General features: G+C 38.4%; 1 protein-coding gene across 3 annotated transcripts in view; it reads left to right on the top strand.

Annotated features, from left to right (window-relative positions):
• LOC131693311 (uncharacterized) overlaps positions 1-23,053 on the top strand; it is a 903,090-nt gene that overhangs the window by 116,819 nt on the left and 763,218 nt on the right. For all 3 annotated transcript variants that reach the window (XM_058981027.1, XM_058981026.1, XM_058981028.1), the window contains exon 3: positions 11,983-14,967. In XM_058981027.1, the coding sequence (XP_058837010.1) occupies positions 11,983-14,967 (2,985 nt within the window). The remainder of the gene's footprint in view (positions 1-11,982; positions 14,968-23,053) is intronic.

Below are 23,053 nucleotides of genomic sequence, written 5' to 3'. Positions count from 1 at the left end.
AGTTTTCTGACTATGAGAATGTTAGGTTTATACTGCTCATGATCGCATATTTGTCCTATTTTCTATGCTACCCATGATCGCAAACCAGTCCCATAAATATAGGAATTTCCATAGAAAATGGGACAAATATGCGATCATGGTTGGTATGGGAGTTCCTATCTTTATGGGACTGATTTTCGACCATAGACGGCGTATAGGCGGACCCGAGCTTAGATATCGATCTCGATCAATACTAGCATTCTTACTATACTTATTCGAGTCGTAAAATGGTCTTGAAAAACTCAGCTGTACAAGCTTCGGACGGAAATGGAAGACGTTTGGCGAATTATATAACATACATACTTATAACGCACACTCCACGGATAGGACCAAAGCCAACATTTTTGTTGGAGGGGATTAAAAATGTAATATGTTGATCCGAGATTTGTGCCTTGCCGTGATTTGTCTTTTAATCATTTCGTGATGGGTGCGATTGGGGAAGTGGTAAGGTTAGGAATAAGGAAAATAACGACACAGAGAACATAGACAATACGGAAGTATTCTTCATACCCAATGAAATAAAAGACACTTCTCGAGGAGCGAATATATAAACACTCCCTAGGGGATATTGAGAGAACAGAACGACTACATCCCCGAAAAGATATTGCTATTCTAATATGGCTTAAACTATAGCTCTCTACCCCAGTGGTTTAGAAACAATAGCATATCCTTGAGGTTTAGCTCCCTCTACATAGGTTTATCTATGTATAGAAAACAAAAAATCCGAATACGCAATTGCATTACTACGGGGTTGTTACATCTGAAATGATGGGAATTTCCTTAATCCAAAAAAGTCAATTCTCGTCAAAAAATTTTTTGCGAGATTACATCAAAATTCAATGTTTCATGAATTTTAAAGTCATTTGGCATCAAAAATTCAAATTTGATTTTGAAATTTTTCCTTACTCCCCCCTTTGATAATTTTTCATTTCAGTTTATATGGGAATGTGTGGTCGCACTCTTTAACCCGTAGCTCCGGAACCGGAAGTCCGATCAATAAAAAAATCGATACCAGCCGATGGGAAGGTTGTACCTTAGACTTAGTTTGTGCAAATCGGTCCAGTCATCTCTGAGAAACAGAGGTGACATTTTTTTCCACATACATACATACACACACGGACATTTTCCGATCTCGAAGAACTGAGTCGAATGGCATATGACACTCGGCCCTCCGGGCCAGTATTAGGTTGACGATTTTTAGAGTGATTGCATAACTTTTCTATATGAGAAAGGCAAAAATATGGTGAACATTTCGGTGCTATTCAATGTTGAATCATAAAATAGAATAAATTCGCTTCATAAATATTCAATGCGCATACTTTGTCGTGTGATATGCTTCATTCTATAACACTAAGCAAAAAAAAATCAAAACAAACTTTTGAGTATATTTTCACTTGTTAAAAAAATATTTTGGTGGTAGAACAGAACATACGAGTCTGTTTTCTTCAGCGGTCGGTACAAAAAGAATTTGCGAATATAACACACAAATAGAATTTGTCAGAATGATCATGTCTGCTTCCTGTTAAAAGTTATGGAAACGTCAAAAAGGCCGGGAATTTGAAATTGTGGATTGGACTATGAGAGCTGATCGGGCATCGGTTCAAAAAGTGCGAGAGGAAAATGAACCGATGCACGGTATAGCTTTGTCAAAATTGAATGAGTTGAAGAGCTGTTCAGAAAAAACGGTTCACTTCAATGAACTTAAAGCTTCGGAGTTGCTCACTAAAAAAGCAGGCTTGTACATCTCTAATCGGTGCATTCTCTTGTGTGTCCATTGTAGTACACTCTGGGGAAGCAGTGAGCACATTATTCACCATGACAGCACACGAAAAACTTTTTAATAAGGTGTGTCTTTTGCAATTGAATACTTTACGCTGACGTCACAAATGAACTGAGTGTTCATTTTTGACAGTTCGCTTGTACTGTTTACATTGACTTAGAAAAATTCTTTACGATTTTCTCCGAGCGAAGCTAGTCGTCCACAAATTTGTCTAGTCCATGTAAACAGTACAAGCGAACTGTAAAGAAAAGTGAGGTTAACTGTGGCAGTAAAGAACCTAATACATGTCAACCTCGTTTACCCGGGGCTTTGACTTTCCGGGATAAATGATTAGATTACTTGTGCACTAGAAATAATAAAGTAAGTAAGTAAGCAAGCTGGGCGTCTGTTTGTTGAATTCAGTTCAATTTACGTGGTGATGTCACCTATCACAGCTAACATTTCTTGTAACCCTCATTCTAATTAGAAGAGTGCGCGTTGTGCTCCCACAAAGAGATCTGTGTCCTTGTCCTTGTAGCATCATTTAGTTGACCAATGTCGTACCGGATTGTGAGGTGACAACTTCCCATGTAGTCTTCGCATACTCTTCCACTCAAGTTTGTCACCAGTGAAGGATTACCAAAGGCTACGAAGATGATGGGTTCCCGGCCGCCTCAGTGAGAAGTACCGCTGGCACCCTTTTTACATAGCCTAACATCCATGTTTGCTTGAGTTACTCAAGAATTGAAATTGCATTCAGTGACTACCGGGTCTCATATTAGAATATTGTAAACCCTTTCTTGACCCACTTTTTTCTACCGCATATACTGCCGTTCTAAACATAATTGTCCCATGTATATAGGGAATCCCATAGAACATGGGACAGATATACTTATAACGGCAGTATAGAGTTCCAAAACTATTTTTTCTTAGAACTTAGCGTCATGAAACACGAAAAACCTGGTTTAACCCTTTTATTTCCAACTTTTTTATAGTGTATGTAAGGGTTCAAAACTATTTTTTCTTGAAAAACGTAGCCAAAGACAGTCTAAATTGGCACGTTTTATCAATTTTTAATAATAATGCAACGTAACTAAGATATATGAAAAATTAATTTTTCGTCGTCAACATAAACTGTGCTTGGCAGCACTTCTCCATCGGAATCCAATCAGACTTATTGCAATAACTTCCGTTCTAGAGCTGATCCTTGTAACTGTTAATACTCAAATGAAAGGTAATAGTGACATTTATTAGCTCTACTTGTTTTTGTGAGCAAATCTTGCCTCAACCAAAAGTTATAGATGTTTAAAAACGTTGTTGTCCACAAGCATGAAGGGGTTAATAAAGATATGTGCTTCTTTCGCAGTGCTAGAAGCTGCTCAATATTTACATTCCAAGTTAGTCCAATTGCATGAAAAAGGTAATTGAAGGTAGTCTAAATAAGAATGTTTGATCAGTTTTTAATAATATTGCCAGGCTACGAAAATATTCCAAAATATCAGTTTCACCATTAATAGAAACTATCCCTGGCAGCACTGCTCTAGTGGAACCCAATCAGATTAATTGTAATAACTGCTGTTCTACTGATAATATTTATAACTGTTAGTGCTGAAATGAAAGATATTAGTTCCAGGTATTAGCCTCACTTCTTGTTGTAAACATTTGTATGTTGTGTAAACAAAAAGCTATAGTCCTTTAGGAACGTGATTTTTTTTTTATCAACAGCATGGGCATGAAAGGTTCATTGAAGTTCTGAGCAGGCATCAATTGATTTATGGGAGAAAATCAACATTGTGTCAAAGTTCGCTGGAAGTCAGAGTAGGATATTCATCAGATTTTTACACCGGATTTCATTGAAAATAGGAACACGATTCTATCAGCATCTTGAATAAATCATAATTTTCAACTAGAATTCCATTTTGTGAAGTATGCCACCAGACCTCTGAGAAGCTTTCCTCTAGAATCCTTCATCAAAATTCAGGGAAAATACTATAGAAATTCGGATAAGGATTCAATTGGGTCATTAAATGAGAAAAAGATGGGTGGGTAATGTCAGAGACATAACCGGAGTGAAGTAGAATACACTTTAGACCGGTAAATTCTGCTCTGGAATAAGCAATTTCTATGCGATTTTGTCGACTTTAGCACATTCATTGTTTATTTGGAGTATTTCTGGAATTATCAAGTTGACAATTTGCAACATTCTTTGAAAATATTGTTGAACTTTTATGAATGAAGGCACGCAAACGAGCGTTTGACCGTCGTCCTACTACCAACATCAGAGAAGTAGCAGATCAGCATTTTTCGCTACATGGCCTGTACCCAACCCTCCCGCAACTTGACGTTTAGCCTAAGTTGCATGAAACCACCGTGTTTCGAATGATGTCGCCACCATAGAACGCCGTCCATAAACTGCGATACTGTAAATTTCTATGCGAGAAAATAATTCCGTGACGTCTTTTACGAACTTGTTTTCTTTATTTACATTCGGAAACGGTAATCAAGATGATCATTTCAAAACAGCGTAAACAGCAGCAAACGGACGGCGGTTTGAATTTTGCGGGAGATGCTGCAAACGAACTGCTGCATGCTGATGCTGGAAACGAACTGAGCGTGAGCAACAGCATGCTGAGTTTTTATACCTGACTACAGCACAATGTATGCTCGTCCTTTTTTGTGTTTTCCTCAATATGTGTTCTTCGTATCTCCACACCTTTGTTGCCGACCACATATTTTTGATAAAGAACAAAATTGAAATTGTGTTTCCACTACGGAGATTATCGAACACTCAGGGTAAAGAGAGTATTGTAATACGGCACCTTGGTAAAATGTTTGAGAATTGAAACCTTTTTTGAATGCACCTAATAAAAATGTTCTCCACTTCACTCCAGTTTGTTTCTGACCATATTTGCAATTTGCGTACTGAAATAAATCATAATTTAGGGTTTAACCCAAATTGCTCTCCAGGGAGAAACAGTCCATGAAACAGAAAATGCAAACTTATTCTTTGAAATGATTTTGGTGGCCCTGAAAAGGGCGTTTTTTATAATGATTCAAGTGAGTTCTACCTTTTCAACTTTCAAATCCATACAAAGTGCGTCCCTGCCGCTTCAGAGTATAGACGACATTCATTGCGGTTTTGCGCTTGGCGTGTTCAGTGTAGGTCACGGCATCTCGGATGACATTTTCCTGCACACCATCAGCATTCGTAGATTAAATCGGAGATGCATTTTACACCACCACGACGGGCCAGACGCCGAATGGCAGATTTGGTGATTCCCTGGATTTTATGACGAAGAACCTTGCGATGACGCTTGGTACGGGAACGCAAACATGATACCACTCATTGTACCGTCCGGACGAGCATGTTGCTCGTGTGGTAAGCGAGCACCCACTGATACAAAACAAGCTCGCGTGACCTGTATATATAACATTCCCGTATGTAATGAAACGCTTACATGTTCTTTTTTGACGGCTCTGCGTGGGATATGCGCATTTTCCTCGCTGTTTCCGAAGGATTTTCTAAAAATCCTTGTTTTGGTTTATTTATAGTAGTCGCAGTAATTCCGAAATTTAATACGAAATACGTGCACAAATTTCCAATCAGATAGTGCAAAAATATTGCGATTTCGATCAGTAGAACGGAAAATATTCGCATTTCAAACCTCGGAAAATTTCTCAACTGAAATTTTTGAAACGGGACCTGATATTGAAACGTTAGAAGTATTCTACTTCAAAAAATCTCTTTTTTTTATTACATATATCGATAAAGCTGATTTTCGTGATTTCAACAATGTTTTTTCCAACAAGAAACGCGAAAATAAAATTTAAATTTAAAATAAAGGAATATGATGACAGTCTTGATTTGACACTATCAGAAGCATTTGACATATCGAATTTCACGACAAGTGATGCCCTGTCAGAAAAAAATGAATACATGTTTTCTCGGTTTTCCCGCAGGGTTATTATAGGCCAGATGAAAACAACCACAGTTTTACTGTGTATGGTTGTCTATGTTTACATAAGGTTCATTTTAAAAAACAAAAAAATAGTTTTTACGTATTACAACGAATGTTTTTTTTTTTGAAATAATGTTATATTATGTGTATTGGACCTAAAATTTATCGAATGGGACGAAAACTATATATAGCTTAATGACCCAATTGAAATTCTGAAATAGATTCCATTGGAGGCTAAGAAAATTGATCAGAATTCTGGAGGGTATCCAAGCAGAATCCTGGGAAGTATGTCATCATTATCCCAAGAGAGTGCCCAAAGCCGACCGAGCACAGTAGGTTTATTAACATTGTATGTGCCAAAAAGGCCTGCGGTAACCGATTTGTGTATTGCGAGAAAAATGTACTTTTAGTTTAAAACTTAAAAGTTGCATATTTGGCAGCACTGCCGTGTAAAACTATTATTTTTTCCAGATTACTTGAATAAATCCTTTAAAAATCATCTCACTTATTGATTCTAGTGTAAACAATACCATACAGTACAAATTTAATCCAAAGAAAAACTATTTTTTTAAACAATTTTTTAAAATTAAGAGCGTTCCCATGAAGCGAGGGGTGAAGCAATCGACAAAATAATTTAGGTTATTATATATTGGCTCTAGATAAATAATTTTTTCAGAATTGGTTCCAATCCGTCCGTGAAGGTTGATTCCAAGTTTTAGTTTTTTTCGGCATATATAAGCAATTTCCGAGGTAGTTCAAAATTTGAGAGGAGGTTAACCCTATACCCCCCATTCCCCGAAAAAAGTTACACTTTAATCAAACATTCTAGTTGAAATTTGAATTTTTTCGAAACACCCCGATAATCGAATCACGAATAATCGAATCCCCGGATAATCGAGTACGACCTGTATTGTACTCCGAAAATGAGATACATAGAGAGAGGGAGGGAGAATGTTTCGCTAGCAAATAGGCGGAACTAACAATGCAATAAAATTTTCCGTACATCCCACACATCGATCAGAACAACGTTAAAGACAGCTTTCATACAATCATTTTTTGTTACTTATGCTAACACAAACACAGTCGCAGTGGTTCGACTTCAACAAAAAAAAAAACACGAACACAAATAGTGTTTTGGTTTTGTGGAGCTAACGTCAACCCGGCACTAGCTTAGTTCTGCCACTAAGCTAGTGCCGGATTCTGATGAGACGAAGTCGAAACGCAAATTTCATAGCTAATTTAAGGGATTACACAACTGTAGTCGAATTTGTATTTATTAGTCTAGGCTGTTAAAAAAGGTATCACAAAAAATGGAAGACAAAATTAATAAATAAATGTCCAAGCTTTCAATTCTGCCGCAACGCCTCCTATGTAAATCGCAAGTGTACTGAAAACTTTAACAGCGTTTTTCTTGAAACAACTTTTTTGAGCTAGCTGGAAATGTAACTCAAACAAATGATTTTCGATCGCTTTGAAATTTTCACAGTATATTCGAAATTGATTTCTCCAGCGACTTACGTAGGATTTTAGTTCTTTATCACGTATTTTTTTTTAAATTAACAATTTTGTGTCGATTTCTATGACATTTTCGGCGTTTTTTCACTCAAAAGTGCGCCATTTCGCGAAAAATCAATATATCGAAAAAAAATCCTACGTACGTCGCTTCCTATTGTTATCAGGAATCAGAAAAACTTAAGTTTTGGACTCTAGGTCAAGAATTGCGGGAGATAGTTTTCCGGCCGTAGACCCCTTTTAAAAAACGCGAATGCAGGAAAATACCGCACAGCCACCATCTTGTGATGAAATCACAATAATAAATTGTTATTTGTGTTTCATAACTTATGTCATAAAACTCATTTTACAAGATTTCGGTTCACCCTTTGTCACGTCCTTTTTCAGGGAATGGGGGGGTGTAAGGTTAACCTCCTCTCAAATTTTGAACTACCTCGAAAATTGCTTATAGTGATGTCTGATTTTTGCAAATAATCGATTATCCATTAATAGATTAATTTTTGAGAGCTTGATTAATTCATTCGATTAATCGACTAAGATAATCGATTAAAATCAATAATCGATTACTTCGTAAATCTTAGTTTGTCAACCAAAAAAAAGGTCATTGAATACATTTTGAAAAATTTCGAGAAGTCTTGTCATATTTTTTTTTTCTGCGACTTTCATTTTCAACGATCACCCTTCATTAATTATGCTCTCGATTAATTGATAGCAGCCACTCGATTTGCTCGATTATACCGAAAGGTTTAAATCGATTATTGGTTTTTCGATTATTTTAGAAATTAATCGATTATTTGCGTTAATCGAATAAAAAAAGATTTCACTAGTCACGTCAAGAAAAATTCTCGAAATATGCCTATTTTTTAGCTCTACAGATGTGTAACCCCTTAATTACAGGTTTTAAATAATTTTCTCCTTAATGGAGAAAAACTAGTTTCTACTTAATTTTTCTCTACTAAGGAGAAATATAACACAGTACCAAAACACTTCTAGCCCAGCCGAGCACCCGAAAACGAATGATCTTTTAATTTTAGCATATAACAAAAACATAAAAGATCCACGACTCAGCTATGCTAAAGCATTGCGCTTATAAAAAAAGAACGGATAAAAAATTCCCACATTACAATTTTTTTTCTATCTGAAAAATGATTCTTCTGTATTCGCGGGACAATTATTTTTTATCGAATATCGGGAAGCTAAAATTAATCGGTAAATGGACGCTCTACACGGAAAAAATTGTTCCCAAAATCGTGAATAAAGTGCCATGAATTCTAAAAAAATTATGCGTTTTGTAATTTGGTTCAATTTCTCTTCACCAACGCTAGCATAAAGCTTTTATTAGTGGAAATGTTTGTTTTGTTTCGTGATCTTCAGTCACGGTTTCCGCCATGTTATTACTAAATCGATTTTCTGTGCTTGAACTAGTTCACAACTTCATGAACATTATGCATAAAACCAATGGTTAACTCGTGATGCTATTCATAGATTTAGGAACAAAATCAAAACATTCTGGATCTATTCTAGTGAACTAATTCACGAAACTCGGAATATTATTCATGAATTTATTCAATCCTTGTGAATTAATTCATGTTTTCTAATATTTAAGCCACGATCCAATATCCGTGCTCGTGAAATAGTTCACAAAATCATCAAATATTATTCGTGTATTCGTGAACTGGTTCATGATTCCTAATATATCAGGTACGATCCAATATAAGTGCTCGTGAAGTAGTTCAGAAAAACATGAAATATTTTTCATGTATTCGTGAAATGGTTCATGATATCTAGATCACGACTTACCATTGGTGCTCGTGAATTGGTTCAAGAAATCACAAAATAGTACTCATGTATTCGTGAACTGGTTTATGGTTCCTAGTAAATGATTTGCGTGCTTGTGATATTTAGAAGATATCCCCAACCATTTTCAATTTCATGCAACATAGTCATGAAATTTTCACATGAACTATTTCATAAAATTTGGAGTATTATTCGTAGGATCATTTTTGTTCCATGCACTTTGTCATGCAATGTCCAGCTGCTAGCGATCAGTAATAGGTACGAGCAGTAGATATAAGAAAATTATTATGCCCCCCGACCTTCATTTTTTATTTGATAAGGTTCAGTGTGATGTCCGGACAGAAAATGAAAACTGTTCAGAGTACTACAAATCGTGTGCTTGACATAGTTCACAGAACAAGATACGACGAATCAGTCACATTTTTGTGATCCAGTTCATATTGTCACGTTAGTGCGAGTAAAAAAAACCTGTTTTAATCCACCTAGCGAACTTGATGAGCTACGTGTCGACGGTGAAACACTTGAAACAAAAAAATATCATACTTCATTAGCCTAATCAGCATTAGATCAATGTTATCTGCTTGCTAATTCATTTTGTCATGCGGGGGTGGGTATGTGAGGAGGGCGAAAGTCCCATGAACGAACGACTCCCCAGCTTAAATTGGTATGCTTTGTAATATAGTGGTGGTTTAAAGATGATGGGGTTGAAAGGGAGGAGTATGAGGGCTGGATGGGGTGGTGGTCTGAGGGGTGATTTAAGGAGATTTTTAAAGGAGGGGAGTGAACAGTAGAGGGGGGGGGTGTAACCCCTCTCCGTAAACCATCAACTACGCCCCTGTTAAAATCCAGAAACCTTATGCGACACAAAAAAAATAGATTGACGTTTTTCAGAGTGATTGCATAACCTTTCTATATGAGAAAGGCAAAAATATGCCAAAATCCAAAAAAGCGAATCGTCGTCAAATTTTTTTTCGAGTATGCATCAAATCTCGATGTTTCATGCACCTTGAACACATTTAGCATCAAAAATAAAAATTCTATTTTTAATTTTTCCTATAGTTTATATGAGAAATTTCTGTGTGGCCGCACTCTGAAACCCGTAATTCCGGAACCAGAATTCCGATCGATCCAAAATTCAATAGCAGCCGATGGGAAGGTTGCACCTTTCATTTGAGACTAAGTTTGGGCAAATCGGTCCAGCCATCTCTGAGAAAAATGAGTGACATTATTTGACACATACGCACATACATACACACACACATACAGACTTTTTCCGATCTCGACGAACTGAGTCGAATGGGATATGACACTCGGCCCTCCGGGCCGGGATTAGGTTAACGTTTTTCAGAGTGATTGTATAACCTTTCTATATGAGAAAGGCAAAAACGATAATAACCAAAAATAATAAAGCAAAGTGAAATTACGAATACCATGATAAAACTGATGATATCATGAACATGAGTAAGCTGACCAACTCTGACGAAAAAATCCGTACACTATGCGAACCGTTTGTCTGAGCGTGGTGAACGGTTTCGCTTCGTTGCGGTATGGTGTACGGATTTTTTCGTCAGAGTTGGTCAGCTTAAACATGAGTAACACTACTCCACGTGTCAAATTCGAAAGTAAACTCTAGAATAAAATATCACGATAACGTGAGCAGAAAATAGCAAAAATCGTGACTAAGATCCTGAAATCATGGACATTAAACACACTATTCGTGACGCAAATCTCAAAAATCGTGACTATGATCCTGAAACCATGAACAATTAAACATAAATCTCTACTCGTGACTAAAATATCATCAAAACGTGAATAGGAATTACGCAAATTATGACAAATATCCTGAAATCATGGACATAAATCTCATTACCTGTGTTTAAAATATCAAAAATCGTGACTATGATCCTGAAATCATGAACCTGATTCACTGTTCTTATGACACGATAACTTTAACAGAAATTACGATAATTGCGACTAAGATCGTGAAATTATTAACGTGAACCGCGCTAGCCTGACAGAAAAATTCGTTAACGGTAACATGATGAGAAATCACAATAATCGCGAATAAGCTTTTGAAATCATGAACATCGTTTGACTGTTGGCTGTGTATTCCCAAATCATGAACAAGAATCATAACAAAAACTAAACATGTCCAGAGAATAACAACAGTAACCCAACCAAACATTAGACTCTAACGCCACGGGTATATTCAGCGCGAATTAGTTTTTTGGAAACACAAATAGTTTCATGAATACGAGGTTTATTATTCATAATTTCAACAACTTGATCATGGTTTTCGTAACTCTTTCAGTCCACGAAATTATGATCTTTGTTTCATGAATTTATGAACGGATTTTTTCCGTGTAGATCTTCAAAAGAAAGCAAAGAGGTTGATACCATTTTTTACGCATTCCATCGTAACCATTCTCTGTAATACGATAAAAATCGGTAAATCACCCTATTTCAGTTTACTGTGGCGCTTCCATAGCTAATTGCTTTGCTTCAAAGGGGCCGAATTCGCTAAAATAGCTTATCATATTTCAGAAAACAGTCATTGTAATAAAAATTAACTACAAGTTGCAGTAAGCTTTGAATTCCCGTCTGTCTGCAAAAGTTACAATAGAACCGCGCAAGCATTTGCTTATTTCTATAGTTTCGCGACTTTTTTGTTCGAGTACCAAGTTCAACCTTTTCTCGTTTAATTAATATTCTTCCTGATTTTGCTGAACGTACTCCCAAGCTTGCCGCAGTACCGACTGCTTTTGACATGCCCTCGAGGACCGGCTCCATTCTACAAACGACTATTGTTCAACCCATTATGCACTGCACTAGTCCAAACCGCCCAGCCTGGCTGGGATATCATTAATTTTCATTCCACTTTTTCTCTCATCTATTTTCCCATGCTTTCAATTTCAGCTCAAGGAACGCTCATCATCCTCGGTGCGGGAACGGTTCGTCAACGATCCGGCCTACACGGAGGACGTCCGCCATTTGGCACTGCCGATGCGGCGAAACAGCGGTCCGGAAAATGCGGAATCTTTCCGAAAGTTCTATATCATTCCGAAGAAAAAGTCTAACTCGGTGGGAAAGGATTACCTGCGGGGAGCCGGGGCGGGCGAAATCACGACCAAGGACTCATTTGGAAGCAACGAATTTTACAGCATCGATACCCGCGAAATGGCCCAACAGGTGGGGATGCGCAGTGGCAGTGGTAGTGGAGCTGGGATGTCTGGTGCAGTCACGGACCAGTCCTATATGCAGGTGAAAGTGAGAAGGAAAAAATATAACACCCACAATAGCTCGGAAATGGTACGGTTCAACGATGAATCTAGCAGTTCGGATAATTTGCGACAAAGCAAAAGTTCCTCCCTTAGCCGTCGCGGCAGAAGTCTGGATCGTAGAAGTGCCGCGACGGACGATGGAGGTGGGTATGAGAGAAAAAAGTTCCCCGGGATGGAACAGGCGCAGGGTGGGAGGGGTGAGATTCAGATAGGGAAAAGTCCTGCAAGAAATCGTAATGTGATGCGAAGACAGAACGCCGCCGAGTACGGTGGAATGAGAGATGCTTCCGGTACAGTGGCTCAACAGGAAGAGGAAATTTATCGGCGGGAAGATGGTCAGCAGATTGGAGACGATTCGAAGGAAAGTAAAAGTAGATTTCAAATTGGAAAGCGATTTCTTAAAGGCGAAATTGGAATCAAGAGTTTTAATTATTATTTGTTGAAGGAGGGATTGAAATCTTCCAAGAAGAATTTGCTGAAACAGAGATCGGAACCGGTCGATACCGGGATGGAGAGTGTTCTTTCCAAGAGTGAGGAAAACATCTACGAGGAGATTTATTTTGAGGAGAAACCTGACGATCCTAGCGACGAGAAAATTCAATTTGTCGATTGTGAATTATGTGTTCAGCAGTGCAGCAACAGCAGCTGCGATGCTTGTCATAGGGATGTTTCGAAGCATAAACTGCAGCAACATCATCATCACCAGCAGCAGCAGCAGAAACAATTGGACAAGCAAAATATATATGAAAAACTTAAACTGATACCCCCTCAGGTTCCTGTAAGTGGACCTCAGTACAAAACTGTTAAATCATTGGACATTGACGAACTAAACATGTACCAGTCGTCCTCATCCACGTACAGCACCGGAACTGGTAACGTCCTGCAGTATCAGTCCTATAATCCCAATAACCCAAATGTATTCAAAATTGAAACAACGCCAGTAGCTTTCAGCGGTGGCTATAACCCGATCAAACAAATCTATTACAAACCGCAAACCGATATCCAAAATGTAGTTTCGCGTCGGCGTTCGGATTATCAACAGCCGCAAAATCCTGCTTCGACCGGTTCCCAAAGCTATCAGGAGATAAATAGGAAAAAATCGTCCTCATCATCCGATTCGCTGCAGGCTCGTATGCAGCGCGAATTGTACCAGCAGGCTAATTTGTACTATTACCAGCGGGAGTTATCCACTGGCAGTTCACAAAACCCCGACCCGATCGATGGATCGAAAATTTACAAAACCAACTCCAATGCATCTATTCTGAGCGAAATGTCTGCAAAAAGTGAGAGTTCTTTGAAACAGCGTCGCACCGGGAACATGTCGGATTCATCCCTGGGGGATTCCCTGTTTTCCTATCCCGCAAATCGCCGCTACTTTGGTAGTTCTGAAAGCTGTCGGTTTGCCTCCGAGTGCCGCCGGTGCAGCCTGGATGTGGACAAGTACAGCTTTTCGGACACATGTCGGTACGATTGTCGAAACTGTGACTGTAGTTCCAGCTATTTCTCCTCGGACTTTGATGACACCGGTAACAGCAGGAAAAGCAGTTCCCGGCTGTCCGCAAATAACATCGTTCAGGATGGAGGTCCTACTGTGCCGGCATATGCAGAGGATTTTATGAAACACGTGAGCAATGTGAAGCGCAATCAGTTGGGGCCCCCGACTGGTCAGAAGCAGACAACGAGCGGTAGGATTTATGAAACACCCACCACCTATGTAGGCATCACGAGCAAGTCTCCCCGGCATCGGGAGCACACGTACGAAAAGCTTAAATCCAATCCGTATGGGAGTGGTGGCCAATCGTTAAAAGCAATGTACAAATACGACGAAAATACAAAACTATCCGTCAGTCAGAGTCACGAAATGCTGCTGTCTCCTTCGCGGAACAATGCACAATATACGCTGGGGTTGATGGGGCGCTATGGGCCCCAATCATCCAACACCCTGCCGGCATCTATTAGCTGCAAAGCAAAAAGCACCGAATTTGACAAACTTCCATCTTCTACCCTCCCAAAATCATTTACTGGACCCCCGAAAGCGACTCTGTCCAACCTGAATCATGATTACGCGGAAATCATTCAACTGCCCCAAGTCAATCAAGCGAAAGGTGCTTCTCCCGGCAAACAGACCACCTCTAATCAACCTCCAACGCGTCGCAAAGCTCCCCCAATCCCATCGAATCCACCCCTGCCAATCTCCGCCGCAAGCTGCGAACCTGATTCAAAATCAATCACATCCGGAGGCCAAATCCAACCACCCCCTGCGGTGGCAACCCAGCCAATCGTCGCTTCGGTCGACAGAGATAAATCTCAGCCCCGTAAGGATCGAGCTGACTTTGAAAAGTGTAAACGGGGAGCGGCGGCTGCTGTCGCTGCTACCATTCAGGATGTTGCTCTTCCTACGTCGTCCGCCGTTCAGCAGCAGCATCAGCAGCAGCAGTCCGGGAGGAGAAAGGATCCAGCATCGGGTCAGAAAGTTGCCGGTCAGAAGAAGGACACTGGCCGGAAGAAACCGTTGGCTGCAGCAGCGGTGGAGGAAGGGAATTACACCGACGATGAGGACGATGAGGTGTTCCTCAGTGATAAGGTGTACGAGAGGCCAAATTACAACAACCGAAAGCTGGTAAGTATTATATAGACTCTCATCGTAGCATAGACATGCGATTGTGGAAATCGTAAATCTGCCAATAAGAATCTTTTGCATTTTAAACTGGATTCACTCAAGAATAAGCAAGCTCGTAGGTGGCTTTATTGCTTTCGATCATCTTGTTTTAACGGAGCAAAATTTCATTTTTTGGATTGTAAGAGAGGTTTAATATCGAGCTACAAAAACATAGAAGGGGAAGATTTGAATTATGCATATGTTCAGACACACACTTCCTTAGGTGGGCGTAACATTCTCTGTTAGAAAGGGAGGTCGGGTATTGAAATATTGTAAGCTGATAAAAGTTGTCTAATAAAATCCCGGCATTCGAAAGGCAAACAGAGATGAACAGCAGGAATCTTATTGATGCTAATCGTGCACAGGATTTCAGTGGTGATCTTACGTGGCTTTTCTTTTGTCTGTTTTCGCGGTAAAGAGGAACAAGTCTGTCTTTACCAGGAGACATGCTGGTGGACTTGAGTGATTCGTAGTTATGTTGCCTAAGCTCGACCTCCATCAGCAGAAGACAAAAGTTAAGCACGTAAGATATTAAGCTTGTTCTTATGACCCTGCCACTTCTAGTTTTCCGATCAGTATACTTCACATCCTTGCTCTCACTTGAGTACTATGCCTGTAAATTTTCATAACTTTCCCTACCCAGTAATCTCTAGCTAATCGAATGTCGATAAAATGTAAAAAATAAAATGTGACTACATATAGTCGAAATAAAAAAGGAAAAAAATCTCTGTTATCTATGGCTTTCGTCGATTCAGTCAAAAAATGCAGCGCAAATCAGGAATCAGTAGCAACTGGCTCAAATGGCATGTTCCCCATGTTGATTGTAGATTTGAGCTTTGCCGTGTCTTTTCATCATTTCCTAGTGGGAAGGATTGAAGAAGTGGCAAGGATACGGATAAGGAAAATAACAGACAGAGAACATAGACAATATGGAAGTATTCTTCACTCCCAAGGGAATAAAATACACTTCTTGATGAGTGGATATATCAACACTCCTGAAGAGATAGGGTAATTTCGGGTAAGATGCCGCACATTCTATATCTCGTATATAGGATCACTTTTATACGGCAATATGATATTGTGAGTTTGTCTTTCGAAAAATTACCACACTGGAGATGTAAAATAATCCTTATCATAAACTCATAAATTTTTTATAAATGATTATGTGCGTCCAGTTGCATCATGGAGTGCCGAAAGTTTTTCAGTACCACAATAAAATTTTGTTTTTTTTTTTTAAATTGATCGATTTTTTTTTGATAAATCATGTATCGGTTGAATAGCTGGAACCTTTTAGAAGGCATTCTGATCATGAGCACGGTCATCCATAATTTCAGAGGAAAATGTCGTCGTGCAGCATCTCTCCCATACAATTGTGTGAGATGCCGCACTCGATGGCGAGGATACGTAGCTAAAATGTATTTTTTCACCTCGGAATGTCATTAAATAATCATTTGCGTTAGGTATAGATTGTTAATAAGGTATATTCACAAACTAACGGACCTAACACAGTGACATTGGAATATGAGTTTATTTATCTATATATTTAAACGGGCGATATGTGTCTAGGTATTAGTTACTTCGGTTTATTCTTTAAAGTTTCAGGCACTAATGTTAGTAAACGCATTGATTTGTAGTGATGTCAATCTTGGGATAAAAATGCAAATTTCGACGAATTGATGCTTTTTAAAATGAATCTTTCAAGAACAAACCAAAGTTATATAAATACATTGTTGGAAGAAACAACCAAAAACTGCTTTTAAGGAACCCCTACCAATATATCGCTCGTACAAACATATAAATAAATAGTACACTTAATTAAGTTACTCCAACTTAACCGTTACATAAGGTTACAAAAGAAAAATATTTTTAAAATGTTGAATAAAAAAATGTTTCTAGAAATGATATTACCTACTTAAGAAAAATGAAGGTGCTGGCGGATTTATGAGTGTAATCAAACTTTATGAAACTCAGCTGAAGACCCCTATTCACAAAAACATCAACGATAGCTAAAAAATACTTTTGTTCACCATTTTTCAGATTATGACCATGGTGCGGCATCTCACCCGCACATGCGGCATCTCTCCCGCAATGACCTTTTATTTTTAAAATGTTCATGGCAATTCGATGATTCTTTTTTTCATGACAAAAACCATTTCACAGTATTTTCGAGACTTGTCATAATTGATAAAAATGATTTTATCAAATATTGAATGGTTTACTTTGATACAGGATCGATTTTAATAAATGTGCGGCATCTCTCCCCAAATTACCCTATTGTCATTCAAATACGACTTAAACTATAGCTCTTTACCACACTGAGATAGTAACAATAGCATATCCTTTAGTTTCAGCTCTCTGTACATTTATCAGGCTTATCTGTGCACGGAGAACCAAAAATCTGGATATTCAATTGCATTACTGCAGGGCAGTTACATATCAATATGATATGAAGTTCCGTAATCGGATTCCCAAAGATCACACGAATAATACTCAGCAGCCTGAATAGTAGCCATGTGATAATTGAGTTTGCAATGTCCAGTCATTGCCCTATCTAGAATACTGCAATTGTGCTTGGAAAAACCTGATTTAATCCACCCAGTGGCGCAATTGTGCCTTTCTCATTTCTTCAAGCTATGATTCTATGGCTGGTTATGTTCGTTTCAATTATAGAAATACTTAATACATTCTTAGTACCCTTTGCACCTACAGAAAATGGCTCGCCAACCACGAATCTGATGAGCTACTTGTTAACGGTGAAACATTTGAAACAAAAAAAATATCATACTTAATTAGCATAATCAGCATTAGTTCAATGTTGTCTTCCTGCTAACTAATTTTGTCATGCGTTATTGGTGTGTGAGGAGGGTGAAAAGCCGCGAACGAACCACTTCCAGCTTAATTTGGGATGTCTTGTGATGTAGTGGTTGTATAAAGATGATAGGGTTGAGAAGGAGAGGGGTATGAGTAATGGATGGGTCTGAGGTGTGATCTAAGGGGGATTTACATGGGTGTTGATCAGTGAAGAGAGGGGGGCGTAACCCATCTTCGCACACACCTAGCAGCGTCCCTGTTAAAATCTAGAAACCTTATGTCAGTAAAACAAAATTAGATTGGCGATTTTTAGAGTGATTGCATATCCTTTCTATATGAGAAAGGCAAAAATTTCTGTGTGGACGCACCCTTAACTCCGGAACCGGAAGTCCGATCGACGAAAAATTCAATATCAGCTTATGCGAGCCTTATACCATTCATTTGAAATTAAGTTTGAAAGGCTTGGTTCTGCCATCTCTGAGAAAAATGAGTGAGTTTTGAAAACACATAAACACACATACAGACATTTACTGATCTCTACGAACTGAGTCGAATGGGATATGACACACGGCCCTCCGGGCCGGGATTAGGTCGCCGATCTGTAAAGTGATCCTTTCTATATGAGAAAGGTAAAAAACATGAAAATTAGCCAAGCACAGTCGCCATATTGGACCCGCCATTTTGAATTTTACATTTCTGACGTCAGAATCAGAATCAGTAACCCCGAAAACCTAAAGCTGAAAATAACAATATAAACAACGAAAAAAAATCGTTTGTGAAGTTAAATGCTGCTGAACTACTATCTCTGTTAGTCGACACTAAGCTAACAAGGCATCAATACTTATTAATTTGCGAATAAGTAGTAGAACGGCGTCTTTTAATATTTGGTTATATTATAAAAGAAGCGCTTTTTTCTAAAGATAAGTATACCTGAATCGAAAACAGGCTAGACTAAACACACAATTAATTAAATCGTCGATTAAAACGAACAAACGATACCGAGTTGATAGCAGAAAGCCATTGTAAGAATGTCGATAAATTCTATCATCTAATTTAAAATTTGTAGTAAAAAAAAGTTACAGTTTACTAAAGTACTTTGACGATAATGAAATCGGATAGTTTATTTATGTTCTCATTCGTATTCATTACCTACTATTGGCAAAATTGTGACAAAATCAATTTATCACTATAAGATGGATTGATCCGATCTTTTTGACATCAAATTTGAGCTCAGCGACTCCAAATTCACTTATAATATATGACTATGGGACGAAATTCTCTAAATGGCGGATAAAGAGAATATAGGTCAAAGCGGAGAGAGGGGGGGGGGGCGGTGTGATGTAGAAAGAGAGGCTGTGAGGGGAAGTTGAGAGGGGGTTGATGGAGTACGCAACACCCAACCGCATATTATACCCTCCATTTGAGATTTGGTTTATGAAAATCGGTTCAGTCATCACCGATTAATCGATGTGACTAATTCTGGAATACGTCCAGAACCCGAAAATTACGGAACTGTCGACAGTGGACATTATATTCAAAGAATCTTTGATTGGCCATCAGTGATTTAGGCTTGCAAATATAAATGATGTGATCTAGACTTGCAAATAGAAATGGATTTTTAACCCTTGAAGTATTACGATTGTACCAGTTTATATGGGAAATTCCTATGTGACCACTATAACCAACCTGTAACTTCGGAACCAAATGTCAGATATCAATGAAATTCAATGGCAGTCCAGTGGAGTATTATATCTTTCATTTGAAACCAAGTTTATAAAAATCGGTCAAGAATTCCCTGAGAAAAAGGTGTGACATTAACTTACGAACTTGGAAAGTACCCGGGGGCATCAAGAATTGTCATGGGTGGCCAATGTGGTCAAATCTGCTTAGAATGATCATTAGTGACCTAAACCCGCAAATCCGAGTTATGTTGCACCCTTTTTAATATGAATTATATCATTTGGAGATCATGGTGTTACCATTTTATATGGAAATTTGAAGGGTGATCGCACTCTTCAACCCGTAACTCCGGAAGTCCGATCGACAAAAAAATCAATAGCAGCTTATGGGAGCGTTATACCTTTCATTTGAAATCAAGTTTGAGCGATTCGGTCCAGCTATCTCTGAGAAAAGTGAGTGAGTTTTGAAAACACACACACACACACATACAGACATTTGTCAATTGCGACGAACTGAGTCGGATGGTATATGGTTTACTGCCCAGTATTTTTCGGTGGTCCTTACTTCCGGTTCGGGGGGGGGGGGGGGGGGGTACATGTCCTTGGGCTATGATAGTGGCCCCATTGGCTTCATACCACTCCACAGTGGGGCCGGGCCGGTCAAAACCTCCAAAATTTGTTGTCGATTTTCATACCTTTTCTATTTTTTCTTAAATGTACATTACCTAAAGCTGTATTCGCCAAATTTTTGAGTCAATCGGTTAAAAAATATAAGTGCTACATTTTTTTGAACCGTACAGGGTCTTGAAAATCTGCAAGAATTTGAGTGACAAAAAGTTTTTGTTCATTCTAATTCATCTCGCTTTAATAGGTACTACAAGGATAATTTAACAACACATATTGGCATTTCTAATAGAAAATCATCTCAGAAATTCAATGGTGTATTTCGATTTGAGAAATAATGAGTATTTAAAAGTTACCAATAAAATCAATATAACTATGTTGTTCACCGCGGACTTATTTATATTCAGAGTGTCATCTCTTTATCGGTAAAAGCGTGTTAAAGGATCTCATCTAGTAAAACTGACGTAGAATTTTATCTAGTTTTCAAAAATCATAGTGCCGTTTTGCGCCGAAGGTTGATATTTGGACATTTGTGAAATTAGTTTTTTCATGGAGACGCATGGTATTTCTTGATTTCATGAAGTTTTGCATTATTATTCACCAGTAGATTTCTTTTTCTGAACGCTGCTTGTAAATTCAGGGTTTGGGGCGATTTCCTTGATACAAATATAAGTATGTCTTAACCGTCTTGCAACTATGACTCGTGTTTCTACATTTTCACAGTTATCTGCAATATAGAAAAATTCAAATATATAGAAGCCAACGAGGCAAACTAACTGCAACTATTATTATATCTTTCCATGAATCCTATCTCTTTGGTAGGTATTGGTCGTTAGCTTTACTTGTGGCCGATGAAAGGTAAACACGTGAGTGTGGGAAGTGTTCTTTTTTGCCCAATTTTAGTTATTGGCTAGTAATGCAACATTTATTTTCAAGTGCAAACTCCCCATTGAATCTATCACAATCAACAATCAAATTTAAAATCTCCCTAAATAATTCACTTCCAAATTGACGAGAGTTTCAGACAAAAACGCTCACGCCTCTATTTCAAAGCATACACATACAGTGCAAAGTATGCTCAGGATATTACGAAAAACCAAGTCAGTACCCACAAGGAGAGATATTTATATCATCATTGGAATTGAAAATCAATGGAAAAGTATTGAGAGGCTTAGATGCAGTATGCATCGTATGAACAACTGTGAATAGAGCATAGTACGGCATAATTTGAGATCTTCATCATAATCAAATAAACCTGTCATCTTTTAATAGCTTTGGCGATAACTGTAAATAAATAAACCAATAAAACAAAAAATTAAGGCATTCTATCAAACACCTTAAGATATGCTATCTTTTACAACTATTCTAAATGCATACGTTTAAAAATTAGTACATGAGGATTATCTCTTAAAGCGCTATGAAGGGATGATTTTTTCTACGATGATATTCAGATTGGCTGAAGATCTACAAACAAATGTATAAAATTACATCATTTTTTATTCACCAGATTTCAATAAATTGGAACCACCCTAGCTAACTCGTTACTAAGGACTACCCTAGGAAATCAAAATGTTTCTATTCACTTATGAAGTATCTGTTTTGAAAAGTAATAAAAATCACTTTTGCGAAATTTGAAAAAACTTTTAGAACCACCCTAGGCTGTCTAATTTTCATTTTAACGTCCTAATTTAATCAAAATCGAGTTCAGCGCACCAAAATTACCCTTAGATGATATTTTCAGACATTTTAAATTACTTTTGAGGTTTTGTCCAGCTTTTGTATCGAGTGGATCCACTGTGCACTCCAGGACAACATTTGAATAGTGGCACGAAGCTAGGTTCGACCAGAAGACCGTTGGGCCCTAGTGTTGCTTCAACAGAGGAAGCAGGCACTTCTGTAGACACTCCTTGAGGTAGATCTCCCTGTTTATAGTCCCGATAGTAACGACGCATTCCGTTTGCCACATGAGCCGATCGCTTCCTAAATCATGTATTTATTGGCAAACTTTGCAATTTTCTTCTTCCTTACTTCCTCCGGAGCATCAAAATAGTGCAGGGCGGTGAAGAACAGTAGCGCTGGAAGCTACCAACGTACTTAACTTGATCTGCGACAATAATTTCGGAGTCAAAGAGCTGCAACGGACGAGCTCCGGTTGTAATCCTTCATTGCGTGAACACCTCCATTTATTTGGATAATCATCGGCGAAACCATATGTCGGAGATACAAGCTCATTAAGTTTTATCAGCAAGCCATCGGCAAACAAATTTCCATTGAAGTGGTGACAGCACACCACCTTGAGAACCCACCACAGACACTCAGTTTCCTTATCTCCACTTGTCCTGACGATGAGCACAAATGACGGTTTGCTAAGCATTGCGTGTATCCATTTCGTGATTTATAATAGGACTCCATGACCTCGAGCTGCTTCCAAAATGGATTCGAAAAACACGTTCGAAAGCACCTTCAATATCAAGTAAAACTTCTACGTTCCACTGATTTGAGAAGGAATGAGGTCAGACTGATCGGTCTAAAGCTCTGTGCCTCGTCATAAGTGACGCGGCCACCTTTGGGAATGAGTTGTGCAGTTATTTCCAGCCACGCTAATGGAATGTATTCTGGTTCAAGACTATAAGTATGAACTTTTTTTTCAAAATATGATTGACGTGTTCATTAGAGTGCCCAGAAAAAATGATGAATTTTTGAAAACGCAATCGGCCCACCCCTGAGTCGATTCTTAGTCCCACCAGGAGTACTTGCTGCAAATTTGAAGCACCCTCTATGCGTTGAAATGTGCAACTAAAATTTTCTAACCAAAACATCACTCGTATTACTTACTATAAACCTTTTGACCATACTATTGACCTAAACCTAACCATTATCTCACAAAAATGTTTAGTTTGTGTGAATCATGTACTGATACACAACCATGCACT

This window comes from Topomyia yanbarensis, chromosome 3 (assembly GCF_030247195.1).
Source record: "Topomyia yanbarensis strain Yona2022 chromosome 3, ASM3024719v1, whole genome shotgun sequence".
In the NCBI taxonomy this organism is placed as follows: domain Eukaryota; kingdom Metazoa; phylum Arthropoda; class Insecta; order Diptera; family Culicidae; genus Topomyia; species Topomyia yanbarensis.
The sequence above is the reverse complement of the archived record's forward strand: the minus strand, read 5'-3'. Positions and strand labels throughout refer to the sequence as shown.